Genomic DNA, 18,813 nt, shown 5'->3' on the forward strand with positions numbered 1-18,813 from the left:
CCGGAGTCGCCTACTGTCGGGATGAAAGCAAAAGGCCAACAGTTCAAACGCATTGTATCCATTAGTAGCCAGGGAAGCGTTAGTAACACATTTGGCCGACGTTTAATTTAACAGCCGCTTAAATAGAAGAGGTGTTTACCTTTCGCAGCTGAGTGTCTACTTTATTGAAGTGTCGGTACTAAAGTGTGTCACGTTAAAGGGCGTGTACTTAGGAAAGGAGCCGTAAATCTTTTGAGGACAAGATGCGCTCTTCAGTCGATCATTATCTTCCCGCAACAAACTGACCCGTGTCAAGACGCACAACCACGATGCTGACTTTACTCCAGCTGATAACTGTATTATTGTTGACCAGCATTAGCTCCCCTGATGCAGAGAAACTCTTCCACAGTCGGGATCATTCCGATCTACAGATCCCTTCCTCTCACCAAGCTGAGCTCATAACAGACAAGGAGACTGCAGAGGTAAAACTTTTTTTTTTTTTTCTCCAAGTGATCAGTATTTTATTATGTGCAAATGTGATGTTCAGCTATTCAACATAACATCTATTACACAGTCACGGAGTAGTTCTATTAGGTTTGACTTTCTTACTGAAGATGATAACAAAGCATTTATTTTAAAGGAAACCGATACAAAACAATAACAGTGAAATATCGAGTCAGATGCATCGCTAGCCTGGATAGCAGTGGTTCTATGCCCAAGACATAAGACTGCTGAACAATTAATCAAATGGCCACCCTGACAATTTACATTGACACCTCCCCCCTGTCGACTAACCTGTACCCCCCGCATTGACTCGGTAACGGTACCCCCTGTATATACATTTTACATTTTAGTCATTTAGCAGACGCTCTTATCCAGAGCGACTTACAGTTAGTGAGTGCATACCATTTTTTTTCTTCAGATAGCCTCGTTATTGTTATTTTATTGTGTTATTTTATTTTTTACTGTATTTTATTTAGTAAATATTTTCTTAACTCTATTTCTTGAACTGCATTGTTGGTTAAGGGCTTGTAAGTAAGCATTTCATGGTTAGGTCTGCACCTGTTGTATTCGGAGCATGTGAGAAAATAACGATTTGATTTGATTTATCTAACGTTCAACAGCCTGGGTACCAGTCGGTTTAGCTAACGTTCCACTTATACTCGATGTCATGTGTCAAAATGGTTTCACAATGACATGAAGTACAGGGAGTGGAATGTTGGCTAATTTACCTGTAAGATGTTATAGAGGTGTTAGTTCTACATTTAATAAAGCTGTTTCAACCACATGCCATATTTCCAGCTATTTCTCTCAAGATATGGCTTCATAAGACCAGTGAACTGGGACGAGGTCCAGTTTGAAGAAACAACAGGCATTTCTAACGATGAAGACTTTACTGGCGAGGAAGACTTCCTATCTGGGATACAGGAGGGAGACTCATCACTGTCACGTGCAGAGACAGATGATGAAGATGATGGTGAAGATGAAGACTCTCCAAACCCCACTGAAAGCCAAGCCTTCATCTCAGCTCTCAGAGAGTTCCAGAAGGTGTCCGGCCTGTCTGTCACAGGGGTGTTTGATGACGCCACCAAGGTTGCCATGAACAAGCCTAGGTGTGGGGTCCCGGATAAGGAGACTGAAATGGATGCTACTGATGACGCACACGACTCCACCAGCTCAGCACTCGGAAACAACACTGCCACCTTGCTAACTAAGAACATAGACAACTCAGAATACTCTAACAATACACTCAGTGGTCCTTTAAATGGCACTGCTACTGATTACACAGTGGACAATAACATATTCAGTGACATTTCTAGTGGCACTGATGGAAACTATACAGAGATTGACAACACATTCAGTGACATTTTTAATAGCACTGTTAGTACCTACACAGATTATATATCTGCCAGTAACACAACAGAATATTACGACCCAGTCGGTGATACTCTCAATGGTTCTGCTATAAACAACACAGAGAATAACAGCAACACACACAGTCACACAGTGAACGACCCTACCACTGCTACTGACAGACCTCATCAGAGCCCTCCTACCACTGCTACTGACAGACCTCATCAGAGCCCTCCTCCTACCACTGCTACTGACAGACCTCATCAGAGCCCTCCTACCACTGCTACTGACAGACCTCATCAGAGCCCTCCTCTTACCACTGCTACTGACAGACCTCATCAGAGCCCTCCTACCACTGCTACTGACAGACCTCATCAGAGCCCTCCTCCTACCACTGCTACTGACAGACCTCATCAGAGCCCTCCTCCTACCACTGCTACTGACAGACCTCATCAGAGCCCTCCTACCACTGCTACTGACAGACCTCATCAGAGCCCTCCTCTTACCACTGCTACTGACAGACCTCATCAGAGCCCTCCTCCTACCACTGCTACTGACAGACCTCATCAGAGACCTCCTACCACTGCTACTGACAAACCTCATCAGAGCCCTCCTCTTACCACTGCTACTGACAGACCTCATCAGAGCCCTCCTCTTACCACTGCTACTGACAGACCTTATCAGAGCCCTCCTACCACTGCTACTGACAGACCTCATCAGAGCCCTCCTCCTACCACTGCTACTGACAGACCTCATCAGAGCCCTCCTACCACTGCTACTGACAGACCTCATCAGAGCCCTCCTACCACTGCTACTGACAGACCTCATCAGAGCCCTCCTCCTACCACTGCTACTGACAGACCTCATCAGAGCCCTCCTCCTACCACTGCTACTGACAGACCTCATCAGAGCCCTCCTACCACTGCTACTGACAGACCTCATCAGAGCCCTCCTCCTACCACTGCTACTGACAGACCTCATCAGAGCCCTCCTCCTACCACTGCTACTGACAGACCTCATCAGAGCCCTCCTCCTACCACTGCTACTGACAGACCTCATCAGAGCCCTCCTACCACTGCTACTGACAGACCTCATCAGAGCCCTCCTACCACTGCTACTGACAGACCTCATCAGAGCCCCCCTCCTACCACTGCTGCTGACAGACCTCATCAGAGCCCTCCTCCTACCACTGCTACTGACAGACCTCATCAGAGCCCTCCTCCTACCACTGCTACTGACAGACCTCATCAGAGCCCCCCTCCTACCACTGCTACTGACAGACCTCATCAGAGCCCTCCTCCTACCACTGCTACTGACAGACCTCATCAGAGCCCTCCTACCACTGCTACTGACAGACCTCATCAGAGCCCTCCTCCTACCACTGCTACTGACAGACCTCATCAGAGCCCTCCTCCTACCACTGCTACTGACAGACCTCATCAGAGCCCTCCTCCTACCACTGCTACTGACAGACCTCATCAGAGCCCTCCTCCTACCACTGCTACTGACAGACCTCATCAGAGCCCTCCTCCTACCACTGCTACTGACAGACCTCATCAGAGCCCTCCTACCACTGCTACTGACAGACCTCATCAGAGCCCTCCTCCTACCACTGCTACTGACAGACCTCATCAGAGCCCTCCTACCACTGCTACTGACAGACCTCATCAGAGCCCTCCTCCTACCACTGCTACTGACAGACCTCATCAGAGCCCCCGTCTTACCACTGCTACTGACAGACCTCATCAGAGCCCTCCTACCACTGCTACTGACAGACCTCATCAGAGCCCTCCTCCTACCACTGCTACTGACAGACCTCATCAGAGCCCTCCTACCACTGCTACTGACAGACCTCATCAGAGCCCTCCTACCACTGCTACTGACAGACCTCATCAGCATCAGAGCCGCCTGGTTTCACTGCTGTCCAAGCGGAGGCAGAAGAGACATGTGAGGAGACATGCATGGGGAAACATGGCCTTCTCCAAAATGGTGCTGAAGTGGAGGCTGATAGGTGAGGTTTACTATGAGGCTGATAGGTGAGGTTTACTATGAGGCTGATAGGTGAGGTTTACTATGAGGCTGATAGGTGAGGGTTACTATGAGGCTGATAGGTGAGGTTTACTATGTGGCTGATAGGTGAGGGTTACTATGAAGCTGATAGGTGAGGGTTACTATGAGGCTGATAGGTGAGGGTTACTATGAGGCTGATAGGTGAGGTTTACTATGAGGCTGATAGGTGAGGGTTACTATGAGGCTGATAGGTGAGGTTTACTATGAGGCTGATACGTGAGGTTTACTATGAGGCTGATAAGGTGAGGGTTACTATGAGGCTGATAGGTGAGGTTTACTATGAGGCTGATAGGGGAGGGTTACTATGAAGCTGATAGGTGAGGGTTACTATGAGGCTTATAGGTGAGGTTTACTATGAGGCTGATAGGTGAGGTTTACTATGAGGCTGATAGGTGAGGTTTACTATGAGACTGATAGGTGAGGGTTACTATGAGGCTGATAGGTGAGGTTTACTATGAGGCTGATAGGTGAGGTTTACTATGAGGCTGATAGGTGAGGTTTACTATGAGGCTGATAGGTGAGGTTTACTATGAGGCTGATAGGGGAGGTTTACTATGAGGCTGATAGGTGAGGTTTACTATGAGGCTGATAGGTGAGGTTTACTATGAGGCTGATAGGGGAGGGTTACTATGAAGCTGATAGGTGAGGGTTACTATGAGGCTGATAGGGGAGGGTTACTATGAAGCTGATAGGTGAGGGTTACTATGAGGCTGATAGGGGAGGGCTACTATGAAGCTGATAGGGGAGGGTTACTATGAGGCTGATAAGGGAGGGTTACTATGAGGCTGATAAGGGAGGGTTACTATGAGGCTGATAAAGGAGGGTTACTATGAGGCTGATAAAGGAGGGTTACTATGAGGCTGATAAAGGAGGGTTACTATGAGGCTGATAAAGGAGGGTTACTATGAGGCTGATAAAGGAGGGTTACTATGAGGCTGATAAGGGAGGGTTACTATGAGGCTGATAAAGGAGGGTTACTATGAGGCTGATAAAGGAGGGTTACTATGAGGCTGATAAAGGAGGGTTACTATGAGGCTGATAAAGGAGGGTTACTATGAGGCTGATAAAGGAGGGTTACCATGAGACTGATAAAGGAGGGTTACTATGAGGTTGATAAAGGAGGGTTGCTATGAGGCTGATAAGGGAGGGTTACTATGAGGCTGATAAAGGAGGGTTACTATGAGGCTGATAAAGGAGGGTTACTATGAGGCTGATAAAGGAGGGTTACTATGAGTTGTTGTTTCTAGATCTATGAAGAAATAGAAGAAGTACATACAGACAAAGCTTCAGGTCAGTACATGGTACGTGGGCGGACCCAGGAATTAAACCACCATGCTTTACCAACTGGGCCATACAGGACCAGAGACATATCATATTGAAGATAGTGTGTGCTGGCCTTTGTTCATTTCTAGGAGAGGGCTACAGCAGTCAGCTGACCATACAGGACCAGAGACATATCATCAGCCTGGCCTTCAGGATGTGGAGCGAGGTGTCTCCCCTGGAGTTCGTAGAGGACACACTCTCTCCCCTGGAGGATGTAGACATCAGACTGGGTTTTGGCACAGGTGGGTCTTGTATTAGCCTGGGTACCAGTCTGTTTCTGCTAACATCCCTCTCTTTACCAGTCCCTGTAATGCAATGACACGGAGGACTGGAATGTTGGCAGAAATAGACTGGTACCCAGGCTTGTCTCGCATCAACAGACTGGTACCCAGGCTTGTCTCGCATCAACAGACTGGTACCCAGGCTTGTCTCGCATCAACAGACTGGTACCCAGGCTTGTCTCGCATCAACAGACTGGTACCCAGGCTTGTCTCGCATCAACAGACTGGTCCCCAGGCTTGTCTCGCATCAACAGACTGGTACCCAGGCTTGTCTCGCATCAACAGACTGGTACCCAGGCTTGTCTCGCATCAACAGACTGGGACCCAGGCTTGTCTCGCGTCAACAGACTGGTACCCAGGCTTGTCTCGCATCAACAGACTGGTACCCAGGCTTGTCTCGCATCAACAGACTGGTACCCAGGCTTGTCTCGCATCAACAGACTGGTACCCAGGCTTGTCTCGCATCAACAGACTGGTACCCAGGCTTGTCTCGCGTCAACAGACTGGTACCCAGGCTTGTCTCGCGTCAACAGACTGGTACCCAGGCTTGTCTCGCGTCAACAGACTGGTACCCAGCTTCATCAACAGACTGGTCCCCAGGCGTCTCGCATCAACAACTGGTACCCACTCGCATCAACAGACTGTACCAGGTCTGCATCAACAGACTGGTACCCAGCTTTCTCAGCGTCAACCAGACTGTACCCAGGCTTGTCCGCATCTTCAGACTGGTACCCAGGCTTATCTCGCATCAACAACTGGTACCCAGGCTTGTCTCGCATCAGCAGACTGGTAGCCAGGCTCGTCTAGCATCACAACTGCAGTACCCAGGCATGTCTCGCATCAACAGACTGGGACCCGAGAAGCCTCGCATCAGCAGACTGGTACCCAGGCTTCTCGCATCAACAGACTGGTTCTTCCAGGCTTGTCTCGCACTCCAACAGACTGGTACCCAGGCTTGTCTCAGCGTCAACAGACCGGTACCCGGAGCTGCCGCATCACAACTGTCCCGGCTCGCGTCAACAGACTGGTACCCAGGCTTGTTCGGATCAACGGACTGGTACCCAGGCTTGTCTCGCGTCAACAGACTGGTACCCAGGCTTGTCTCGCGTCAACAGACTGGTACCCAGGCTTGTCTCGCATCAACAGACTGGTACCCAGGCTTGTCTCGCATCAACAGACTGGTACCCAGGCTTGTCTCGCATCAACAGACTGGTACCCAGGCTTGTCTCGCATCAACAGACTGGTACCCAGGCTTGTCTCGCATCAACAGACTGGTACCCAGGCTTGTCTCGCATCAACAGACTGGTACCCAGGCTTGTCTCGCATCAACAGACTGGTACCCAGGCTTGTCTCGCATCAACAGACTGGTACCCAGGCTTGTCTCGCATCAACAGACTGGTACCCAGGCTTGTCTCGCATCAACAGACTGGTACCCAGGCTTGTCTCGCATCAACAGACTGGTACCCAGGCTTGTTCGCATCAACAGACTGGTACCCAGGCTTGTCTCGCATCAACAGACTGGTACCCAGGCTTGTCTCGCATCAACAGACTGGTACCCAGGCTTGTCTCGCATCAACAGACTGGTACCCAGGCTTGTCTCGCATCAACAGACTGGTACCCAGGCTTGTCTCGCATCAACAGACTGGTACCCAGGCTTGTCTCGCATCAACAGACTGGTACCCAGGCTTGTCTCGCATCAACAGACTGGTACTCAGGCTTGTCTCGCATCAACAGACTAGTACCCAGGCTTGTCTCGCATTAACAGACTGGTACCCAGGCTTGTCTCGCATCAACAGACTGGTACCCAGGCTTGTCTCGCATCAACAGACTGGTACCCAGGCATGTCTCGGACCCCTTGGCTTAGACAATATTACCTGTGCATTTGGGATGAATTGAATGTCATGAACAAATTGCATCTACTGTAGCCTGGTCCCAGACCTGTAGGTGCTGTCTTGTTGCCAGCTGGTAGGACAGCACAAACAGGTCTGGGACCAGGCTATATATTTCATTGTACTGTATCTTCCCTGAAAATTGTCATATTTTTTTTAACGTCTTTACATTTAGTGGAGGCAATGACGATAGATGTGTCTTTTCTTTGTGCGTCGACCATACAGGGAGACACTTGGGATGCAACCAGAAGTTTGATGGTACTGGACGGGAGTTTGCCCATGCATGGTTCCTGGGAGACATTCACTTTGATGACGACGAACATTTCACTGCACCTAACACTGGCAGTGGGATCAGCCTGCTCAAAGTGAGTGTGGGACAGGATGTGTGATTCAAAGATGATGTATCTGTAAAATCTGACATACTTGTGATTTGTGTTATACCTGCCTGCCTTCCCTGTGTTCATTTATAAGACAAACTACATTCATGTAAATATTAGAAAACCCAGATTTTGTATTCATTAGATTTAATTGTGGTATTTCTCATTTGTTTCAGTGACATAAATGTCAAGGGTTAAGAAACATTGAAATAACCTCATGCCACTGTTGTTTCTCCCGAGTGGGGCAGTGGTCTAAGGCACTGCATCGCAGTGCTAGCTGTGCCACTAGAGATCCTGGTTCGAATCCAGGCTCTGTCGTAGCCGGCCGCAACCGGGAGACCCATGGGGCGGCGCACAATTGGCCCAGCGTCATCCAGGATAGGGGAGGGAATGGCCGGCAGAGATGTAGCTCAGTTGGTAGAGCATGGTGTTTGCAACGCCAGGGTTGTGGGTTCGATTCCCACGGGGGGCCAGTATGAAAAATATTTAAAAAATAAAAAACAATGTATGCACTGGATAGGAGCGTCTGCTAGATGACTAAAATGTAATGTAAATGTATTGCATTGGAAAACCCAGATAGTATTTCTTCATCAGAGTTGGGGTCAATTCCATTTCAAGTCAGTCTATTCAGTCAGTAAACTGAAATTATATGTTCCTCATTGGTTTGTTTACTTCCTAAATTGGCGCAATTGAAATGGAATTGACCCCAACTCTGTTTTCCATATTTGTGTCCACGATACATGTCATAAATGTCAGGGATGAGTGAGCATTATCAGGGAGTAGGCAGGTAGCCTAGTGGTTAAGCGTTGGGCCAGTAACTGAAAAGTTCATGGTTCGAATCCCCGAGTCGACTAGGTGAAAAATCTGTCAATGTGCCCTTGAGCAAGGTACTTAACCCTAATTGCTCCTGTAAGTCGCTCTGGATAAGAGCGTCTGCTAAATTAGTAAAGTGTAATTAACCCTGAATACTACCGCTCTTTCTCCATCCATCAGGTGGCAGTGCATGAGATAGGCCATGTCCTGGGCCTGCCACACATCTACAGGACTGGTTCCATTATGCAACCCAGTTACCTGCCCCAGGAATCGGGCTTTGAGATGAACTGGATGGACAGGAAGGCCATACAGCACCTCTATGGTAGGAGAGAGCTACTGTATGTGAAAGTTGTGGAAACATTACCACCTAGTGGACGAAAGAGGAATATACTATCTACCTACCTATACCTGCGTTTTATATTTCTACCTGCCTGCCTGTCTGTCTATCTGTCTGTCTGTCTGTCTGGCTATCTATCTATCTATCTATCTATCTATCTATCTATCTGTCTGGCTATCTATCTATCTATCTATCTGTCTGTCTGTCTGTCTGTCTGTCTGTCTGTCTGTCTGTCTGTCTGTCTGTCTGTCTATCTATCTATCTGTCTGTCTGTCTGTCTGTCTACACAGTGTCTGGTCTGTTTCCCTCCAGGGGGCTGTAAGGGTCAGTTCAACACAGTGTTTGACTGGATCAGGAAGGAGAGAACCCAGTACGGTGAGGTGGTGATTCGTTTCAACACCTACTTCATGAGGGATGGCTGGTACTGGCTCTATGAAAACAGGTAAGAATTCACCAATAATGACAATAATAAAGTTGACCTTTCACCTCTTCAACTACTTTGGGTTTGTGTCTGGAAAGGAAGTAGATCCCTGTATTTCCTACAGACCAAGAAAGATATATGTGTGTTTTGAAAACAAAGTCATCATTATAAAAAGTATGGAAAGGAAGTAGATCCCTTGACTTTTTCCACATTTTGTTACGTTACAGCCTTATTCTAAAATTGATTTAATCGTTTTTTCCCCCTCATCAATCTACACATAATACCCCATAATGACAAAGCAAAAACTGATTTGAGACATTTTTGCAAAGGTATTACAAATAAAAAAATTAAATATCACATAAAAAAAAAACCTGCTCCAGAGCGCTCAGGACCTCAGACTGGGGTGAAGGTTCACCTTCCAACAGGACAACGACCCTAAGCACACAGCCAAGACAACACAGGAGTGGCTTCGGGACAAGTCTCTGAATGTCCTTGAGTGGCCCAGCCAGAGCCTGGACTTGAACCCGTTCGAACATCTCTGGAGAGACCTGAAAATAGCTGTGCAGCAAAGCTCCCCATCCAACCTGACAGAGCTTGAGAGGATCTGCAGAGAAGAATGGGAGAAACTCCCCAAATACAGGTGTGCCAAGCTTGTAGCGTCATACCCAAGAAGACTCGAGGCTGTAGTCGCCGGCAAAGGTGCTTCAACAAAGTACTGAGTAAAGGGTCTGAATACTTATGTAAATTTGATATTTCAGTTTTTTATTTTTAATAAATTAGCAAACATTTCTAAAAAACTGTTTTTGCTTAGTCATTATGGGGTATTGTGTGTAGATTGATGAGGGGGAAAAAAACAATTTAATCAATTTTAGAATAAGGCTGTAACCTAACCAAATGTGGAAAAAGTCAAGGGGTCTGAATACTTTCCGAAGGCAAAAGTATGTGGATACCCGTTCAAATTAGTGGATTTGGCTATTTCAGCCACAACCGTTGCTGACAGGTGTTTAAAATCGAGCACACAGCCATGCAATCTCCATAGACAAACATTGGCAGTAGAATGGCCTTACTGAAGAGCTCAGTGACTTTCAACGTGGCACCGTCATAGAATGCCACCTTTCCAACAAGTCAGTGCGGCAGGTAGCTTAGTGGTTAAGAGCGTTGTGCCAGTAACCGAAAGGTCGCTGGTTCTAATCCCAGAGCCGACTAGGTGAAAAATCTGTCGATGTGCCCTTGAGCAAGGCACTTAACCCTAATTGCTCATGTAAGTCGCTCTGGATAAGAGCGTCTGCTAAATGACAAAAAATAAATAAATAAATAAAGTCAGTTCGTCAAATTTCTGCCCTGCTAGAGCTGCCCCGGTCAACTGTAAGTGCTGTTATTGTGAAGTGGAAACGTCTAGGAGTAACAACGGCTCAGCCGTGAAGTGGTAGGCCACACAAGCTCACAGAATGGGACCGCTGAGTGCTGAAGTGCGTAAAAATCGCCTGTCCTCGGTTGCAACATTCACTACCGAGTTCCAAGCAACGTCAGCACAATAACTGTTTGTCAGGAGTTTCATGAAATGGGTTTCTATGGCCGAGCAGCCGCTCACAAGCCTAAGATCACCATGCGCAATGCCAAGTGTTGGCTGGAGTGGTGTAAAGCTCTCCGCCATTGGACTCTGAAGAAGTGGAAACGCGTTCTCCGGAGTGATGAATCACGCTTCACCATCTGGCAGTCCGACGGACTAATCTGGGTTTGGTGGACGCAGGAGAACGCTACCTGCCCGAATGCATAGTGGCAACTGTAAAGTTTGGTGGAGGAGGAATAATGGTCTGGGGCAGTTTTTCATGGTTCGGGCTAGGCCCCTTAGTTCCAGTGAAGGGAAATCTTAACGCTACAGTGACATCCTAGATGATTCTGTGCTCCCAACTTTGTGGCAACAGTTTGGGGAAGGCCCTTTCCTGTTTCAGCAAGACAATGCCCCCATGCACAAAGCGAGGTCCATATAGAAATGGTTTGTCGAGATCGGTGGGGAAGAAGTTGACTGGCCTGCACAGAGCCCTGACCTCAACCCCATCGAACACCTTTGGGATGAATTGGAACGCCGACTGCGAGCCAGGCCTAATCGCCCAACATCAGTGCCCGACCTCACTAATTATCTTGTGGCTGAATGGAAGCAAGTCCCCGCAGCAATGTTCCAACATCTAGTGGAAAGCCTTCCCAGAAGAGTGGAGGCTGTTATAGCAGCAAAGGGGGGGACCAACTCCATTTTTTTATTTAACCTTTATTTAACTGGGCAAATCAGTTAAGAACAAATTCTTATTTACAATGACGGCCTGCGCCACCCTATGGGACATTTTTCAAAACACGCACATCAATATATATATGTTCTTCATTGCAAGGGTTCAAATCATTCCTCTCTCTGTATGAGAACAGGACCAACCGGACCCGCTATGGTGACCCGGTGGCACTTCAGGTGGGCTGGCACGGCATTCCCACGGACGGGGTGGACGCATGTGTTCATGTGTGGAACAGGAACACTGATGCTGTCTACTTCTTTAAAGGTAATGGGACTGACTACAGTAAATATCTCTCTCTCTCTCTCTCTCTCTTCTCTCTCTCTCTCTCTCTCTCTCTCTCTCTCTCTCTCTCTCTCTCTCTCTCTCTCTCTCTGTCTCTGTCTCTGTCTCTCTGTCTCTGTCTCTCTCTCTCTGTCTCTCTCTCTCTCTGTCTCTCTCTCTCTGTCTCTCTCTGTCTCGTCTCTGTCTCTCTCTCTCTCTCTCTCTCTCTCTCTCTCTGTCTCTCTCTCTCTCTCTCTCTCTCTGTCTCTCTCTCTCTCTCTCTCTGTCTCTCTCTCTCTCTGTCTCTCTCTCTCTCTCTCTCTCTCTCTCTCTCTCTCTCTCTCTCTCTCTCTCTCTCTCTCTCTCTCTCTCTCTCTCTCTCTCTCTCTCTCTCTCTCTCTCTCTCTCACACAAACACTGATCTGGAAGGGCATTTTATACTGTATACTCTGTTTGTCTAAAAGTGTTTTGTCTATTTGTCTTGACTGTGGCTACATCTGTTGGGGCTGGTCTCCTCTCGGCTGTGGCTACATCTGTTGGAGCTTGTCTCCCTCTTGACTGTGGCTACATCTGTTGGAGGCTTGAGTCTCCCTCTTGACTGTGGCTACATCTGTTGGAGGCTTGAGTCTCTCTCTTGACTGTGGCTACATCTGTTGGAGGCTTGAGTCTCCCTCTTGACTGTGGCTACATCTGTTGGAGGCTTGAGTCTCTCTCTTGACTGTGGCTACATCTGTTGGAGGCTTGAGTCTCCCTCTTGACTGTGGCTACATCTGTTGGAGGCTTGAAACCCTGAAAACGTTCAACTGCAGCTGAAAATCATAGTCCAAACCTACTCTATCATATAGCTGTTTTATATGATTGTTGTTTGTTTCGTTTTTTGTTTTTTTTAAAGCGATTTTGAAATGTTCTCTGTAATGAAAAAATGTATAGAAGTTGAATAAATCTATATTGTATGAATCTCTCCTTGTGTACACTAGGCACCCAGTACTGGGAGTATGACGATGGCAAAGACCAGGTGTTGACAGTGGACCCTGAGGGACACCGCTACCCTAGACTCATCTCTGAGGGGTTCCCAGGGGTGCCCAGTCCTATAGACACAGCTTTCTATGACAGGAGGGACTCACATATCTACTTCTTTAAGGGCACTAATGTAAGTTTGAAGTTGATTTGCCATAATGTCATTAACATATTGTTGATTTGCCATAATGTCATCAACATATTGTTGATTAGCCATATACCATTAACCTGGGCGGCAGGTAGCTTAGTGGTTAAGAGTGTTGTGCCAGTAACCGAAAGGTCGCTGGTTCTAATCCCCGAGCCGACTAGGTGAAAAATCTGTCAATGTGCCCTTGAGCAAGGCACTTAACCCTAATTGCTCCTGTAAGTCGCTCTGGATAAGAGCGTCTGCTAAATGACTAAAATGTAAATGTAAAAATGTTGATTAGCCATATGTCATTAACATATTGTTGCTGTATGTTTGATACAATTTCTTTCATTCTTCCTGTTTAGTTTTTCTTTCATCTGCTTGATTTTGTTGTTTAAATGTAAAGTGTTTAGCGATTTTAAAAGCACTTTAAATAAAGATTGATTTGGTACATTTGAAATCTTCCTCAGCAGATCTCTCACCATAAACACAGAAAGTTCCGGAAGGGCTACATCATTCTCCACAGAGTTTAAACATTCCTCCTTTATTATATCCAAGTGGAAAAAGTGGAGGACAAAATGCACGAATCAGTTGTTAAAACATGACACATGAAAATATTGTGTTATGCATAAAAATCCCCATCAGAGTTTGTTTGTTTTGCTAAATTGATCGTTCAGTACATTTTATCACCGGCCTCATTCGAATAGATTTTTCAACGGTTCTTTTATTTAGTTCCTCCTCCCTGTCATCTAAACGTGTAAATGTGTTCCAACAGGTGTATGCGTTCGACGTGACAGCCAACAGCTTGGCCCCAGGCTTCCCCAGGAAGATCACAGCTGTGTTCCCTGCAGTGGTGCCTGGGGATCACCCAGGCGGTAACATAGACGCCTCCTACTTCTCCTACACGCACAACGCTGTCTTTCTGTTCAAGGACGCACAGTTCTGGAGGGTGGCGGCGGCGGGGAGGAGCAGAGACCGCTGGAGGAGACCGTCGCTGCCACACAACGGCCTGATGCCACACAGGGAGGTGGGGGAACAGTGGTTTGACATTTGCAACGTTCACCCCTCGGCCCTGAAGGTGGCCCGCCGCTGACAGGAGGGTTATGACGGTATTGTGGGATTAGGGGAGTCTGGACCCAGATCTGTTTGCACTCTTACCAACGCCATGGTACTGTGGGAGGAGCTAGGGGAGTCTGGACCCAGATCTGTTTGCACTCTTACCAACGCCATGGTACTGTGGGAGGAGCTAGGGGAGTCTGGACCCAGATCTGTTTGCACTCTTACCAACGCCATGGTACTGTGGGAGGAGCTAGGGGAGTCTGGACCCAGATCTGTCTGCACTCTTACCAACGCCATGGTACTGTGGGAGGAGCAGACTGGCCCTCCAGCTATGAGAACAGAGATCCCAGAGTGACTGCTGTTTGCACAGTAAACTGACTTACAGTGAGGGAGAAAAAAAATATTTGATCCCCTGCTGATTTTGTACGTTTGCCCACTGACAAAGACATGATCAGTCTACAATTTTAATGGTAGGTTTATTTGAACAGTGAGAGACAGAATAACAACAACAAAATCCAGAAAAACGCATGTCAAAAATGTTATAAATTGATTTGCATTTTAATGAGGGAAATAAGTATTTGACCCCTCTGCAAAACATGACTTAGTACTTGGTGGCAAAACCCTTGTTGGCAAACACAGAGGTCAGATGTTTCTTGTAGTTGGCCACCAGGTTTGCACACATCTCAGGAGGGATTTTGTTCCACTCCTATTTGCAGATCTTCTCCAAGTCATTAAGGTTTCGAGGCTGACGTTTGGCAACTCGAACCTTCAGCTCCCTGGCTAGGCCACTCCAGGACCTTAATGTGCTTCTTCTTGAGCCACTCCTTTGTTGCCTTGGCCGTGTGTTTTGGGTCATTGTCATGCTGGAATACCCATCCACGACCCATTTTCAATGCCCTGGCTGAGGGAAGGAGGTTCTCACCCAAGATTTTACGGTACATGGCCCCGTAGCAGAAAAACACCCCCAAAGCATAATGTTTCCACCTCCATGTTTGACGTGGGGATGGTGTTATTGGGGTCATAGGCAGCATTCCTCCTCCTCCAAACACATGCCAAAGAGCTTGATTTTGGTCTCATCTGACCACAACACTTTCACCCAGTTCTCCTCTGAATCATTCAGATGTTCATTGGAAAACTTCAGACGGCCCTGTATATGTGCTTTCTTGAGCAGGGGGACCTTGCGGGCGCTGCAGGATTTTAGTCCTTCACAGCGTAGTTTGTTACCAATAGTTTTCTTGGTGACTATGGTCCCAGCTGCCTTGAGATCATTGACAAGATCCTCTCGTGTAGTTCTGGGCTGATTCCTCACCGTTCTCATGATCATTGCAACTCCACGAGGTGAGATCTTGCATGGAGCCCCAGGCCGAGGGAGATTGACAGTTATTTTGTGTTTCTTCCATTTGCGAATAATCGCACCAACTGTTGTCACCTTCTCACCAAGCTGCTTGGTGATGGTCTTGTAGCCCATTCCAGCCTTGTGTAGGTCTACAATCTTATCCCTGACATCCTTGGAGAGCTCTTTGGTCTTGGCCATGGTGGAGAGTTTGGAATCTGATTGATTGATTGCTTCTGTGGACAGGTGTCTTTTATACAGGTAACAAGCTGAGATTAGGAGCACTCCCTTTAAGAGTGTGCTCCTAATCTCAGCTCGTTACCTGTATAAAAGACACCTGAGAGCCAGAAATCTTTCTGATTGAGAGGGGGTCAAATACTTATTTCCCTAATTAAAATGCAAATGAATTTATAACATTTTTGACATGCGTTTTTCTGGATTTTTTTGTTGTTATTCTGTCTCTCACTGTTCAAATAAAAACATGTTCCCTATTAAAGACTTGTAACAAAACATGCTGCTGTTGTCTTTGTGTGGTTGTGATTGGCTTAATTTATCAATACCACAGAACACATTCTGGAATGATTGATTAGTGAAATCTCTATGGTAACAGAGCTAATTCTAAACATGGTGTGATGAGGTGGTGTTGAAGGAGTCAGGCGCAGGAGGTTAAATCACAGAATAACAGGCTTTAATCCGCAAAATACAGGTTTACACAGAAATGCGTCAAACATACTCCAGCGCACAAAACAGGCGCACTGAAAAATACAAGGCACACAGGAAAATACTCACGTCGATACAAAATACACGCGCTTCACTAACCTCCACAATAAACAATCACCCACACAGACAAGGAAGCAGAGGGAACACTTATACAATGACTAATGAGGGAATAAGGACCAGGTGTGTGTGATTGAAGACAAGACAAATGGAGTGATGATAAATGGATCGGCATTAGCTAGTAAGCCGGTGACTCCGAACGCCGAAACCTGCCCGAACAAGGAGGGGAGGCAGCCTCGGTGGAAGTCGTGACACTTGGCGATATTTATTCTGGTAAAGAATAATCAATGGGATGGCAGATATCAGAATAGCATATTTGTAAGATTTTAAATTGTCATTTGAATATCACTGTTTCACTTTTTAGCGCAATTAAACTCTGTCCCTATTCAAACTGTTTTTTAGCAAGTATTCTGCAAAATACAGTAGTCAAGGTTAGCCCTATATTCAATTTACCGCAATTGTTATGGAATTACTTTTGTGCCTTTTAATATCAAGCAAACCTTTTGAATTCGAAAACAAAATTGTTAGTATTGCAAACAAAAATAATGATATTGAAAGCAAAACATTAACCCTAACTTCATTGTAAGGTGTCCAGTACAGGTCGGTGTTTGAAAGCAACTTGGAATCGAAGAAAACACCGAAACCACTGCGAAATCAGTGGGATCTTGCATTTTACGATACAAAGGTTGAAAAACGGTTTTGGATGTCATTGATCACATGATAATGTTACTTTGAAACGAGCATCGGTACATTGTGTTGGATCAGTAGTGCTTTGAAAACTACATCGGAGCTCCGGTATCAATCGTCCCATCACTAGGTATGACCATTACCACAGCAACCTAACAACCACGACCTGGCCATCACCACAGCAGCCTAACAACCACGACCTGGCCATCACCACAGCAACCTAACAACCACGACCTGGCCATCACCACAGCAACCTAACAACCACGACCTGGCCATCACCACAGCAGCCTAACAACCACGACCTGGCCATCACCACAGCAACCTAACAACCACGACCTGGCCATCACCACAGCAGCCTAACAACCACGACCTGGCCATCACCACAGCAACCTAACAACCACGACCTGGCCATCACCACAGCAGCCTAACAACCACGACCTGGCCATCACCACAGCAGCCTAACAACCACGACCATCACCACAGCAGCCTAACAACTTTAATTGAGTAATCAATATGTTAGTTGAGAAGCACTCTATTTATTAATTCACCTCATCTTGACACATTAAACTCCTGGTGGGCCTCAGATAACCGGTAGTCCGCTCCAGGTCCTGCTCCATCCATAGACTTTATTAATAAATTGAAGTAGAAATCAATTTCAGAGCAGAGAGAGAGAGAGAGTTCCATATTGGTATGGTAAGTGGAGCCGCACCGTGCCTGGAAAAGCTTTTCCACTTTCTACCAGCATACAAATCAATTATCTTATTCATATTCTGTTCTGTTGATAATGTGCTTATTTCCTGAGTCCAATGTGAGGTGGTGCTTTGTGAATACACACACACACACACACACACACACACACACACACACACACACACACCACAGGAGGTTGGGGGACACTTAATTGGGGAGGACGTGGCTCCTGGTAATGACTGGAGCGGAATTCGTGGAATGGTATCAAATGCATCAAACACATGGTTTCCATGGTTTCCAGGTGTTAGATTCCATTCCATTTGCTCCGTTCCGGACATTTTATGAGCCGTCCTCCTGTGCAACACACACACACACACACACACACACACACACACACACACACACACACAGCATTCACAATTACCTTCTGACTGGAAGACAGTCCCAGAAGGGACCACATTGAATTGGCCGTCTATTTAGATCAAAGTCTTGGTGCTTGACAGTTTCAACCAAAGGATGAATCTTCTGGACTGACCAGCAGAGGGCACTCTCAACACATGGAATGAATCAGGGCCAGCTATAACTTCGCCAGAGGAACAGAGCAATAAAAGCACACTTACGGATCAGAAGATACTTGTTATAGCGGAACAAGATAATGATATCCCCAATGTTTTACATGCTTTACACATTGTATAGACCCATTACAAATGCAAAATTTTTTTTTTGCAACTATACCCGTGGGAAATGGTGCACTTGACTTCTGTATGGCGTGGCATCCTAGACCTCCAGGGCATTGTCTTACGGCAGATGGCGTGACGATTCCACCACCAACGTCTACAGGGTGTCAAGGGGATGCGGTGTGTCTGAACAGAAACGTCTACAGGGTGTCAAGGGGATGCAGTGTGTCTGAACAGGGGAACACCACCAACGTCTACAGGGTGTCAAGGGGATGCAGTGTGTCTGAACAGGGGAACACCACCAACGTCTACAGGGTGTCAAGGGGATGCAGTGTGTCTGAACAGGGGAACACCACCAACGTCTACAGGGTGTCAAGGGGATGCGGTGTGTCTGAACAGGGGAACACCACCAACGTCTACAGGGTGTCAAGGGGATGCAGTGTGTCTGAACAGGGGAACACCACCAACGTCTACAGGGTGTCAAGGGGATGCGGTGTGTCTGAACAGGGGAACACCACCAACGTCTACAGGGTGTCAAGGGGATGCAGTGTGTCTGAAC

The 18,813-nt window shown here is 46.9% G+C and overlaps 1 protein-coding gene across 1 annotated transcript; it reads left to right on the forward strand.

Annotated features, from left to right (window-relative positions):
• Nucleotides 1-52: 52 nt before the first annotated feature.
• On the forward strand, nucleotides 53-14,379 carry LOC121578857 (matrix metallopeptidase-21). Its single transcript, XM_041893191.2, has 10 exons — nucleotides 53-461; nucleotides 1,282-1,986; nucleotides 3,730-3,844; nucleotides 5,316-5,468; nucleotides 7,622-7,761; nucleotides 8,767-8,908; nucleotides 9,236-9,365; nucleotides 11,763-11,890; nucleotides 12,865-13,037; nucleotides 13,807-14,379. The coding sequence occupies exons 1-10, from the start codon at nucleotides 309-311 to the stop codon at nucleotides 14,122-14,124; spliced, it is 2,157 nt and encodes a 718-aa protein (XP_041749125.2). The 5' UTR covers nucleotides 53-308; the 3' UTR covers nucleotides 14,125-14,379.
• Nucleotides 14,380-18,813: the final 4,434 nt, after the last annotated feature.

The sequence above is a fragment of the Coregonus clupeaformis genome, chromosome 1 (genome assembly GCF_020615455.1).
Source record: "Coregonus clupeaformis isolate EN_2021a chromosome 1, ASM2061545v1, whole genome shotgun sequence".
Classification (NCBI taxonomy): Eukaryota; Metazoa; Chordata; class Actinopteri; order Salmoniformes; family Salmonidae; genus Coregonus; species Coregonus clupeaformis.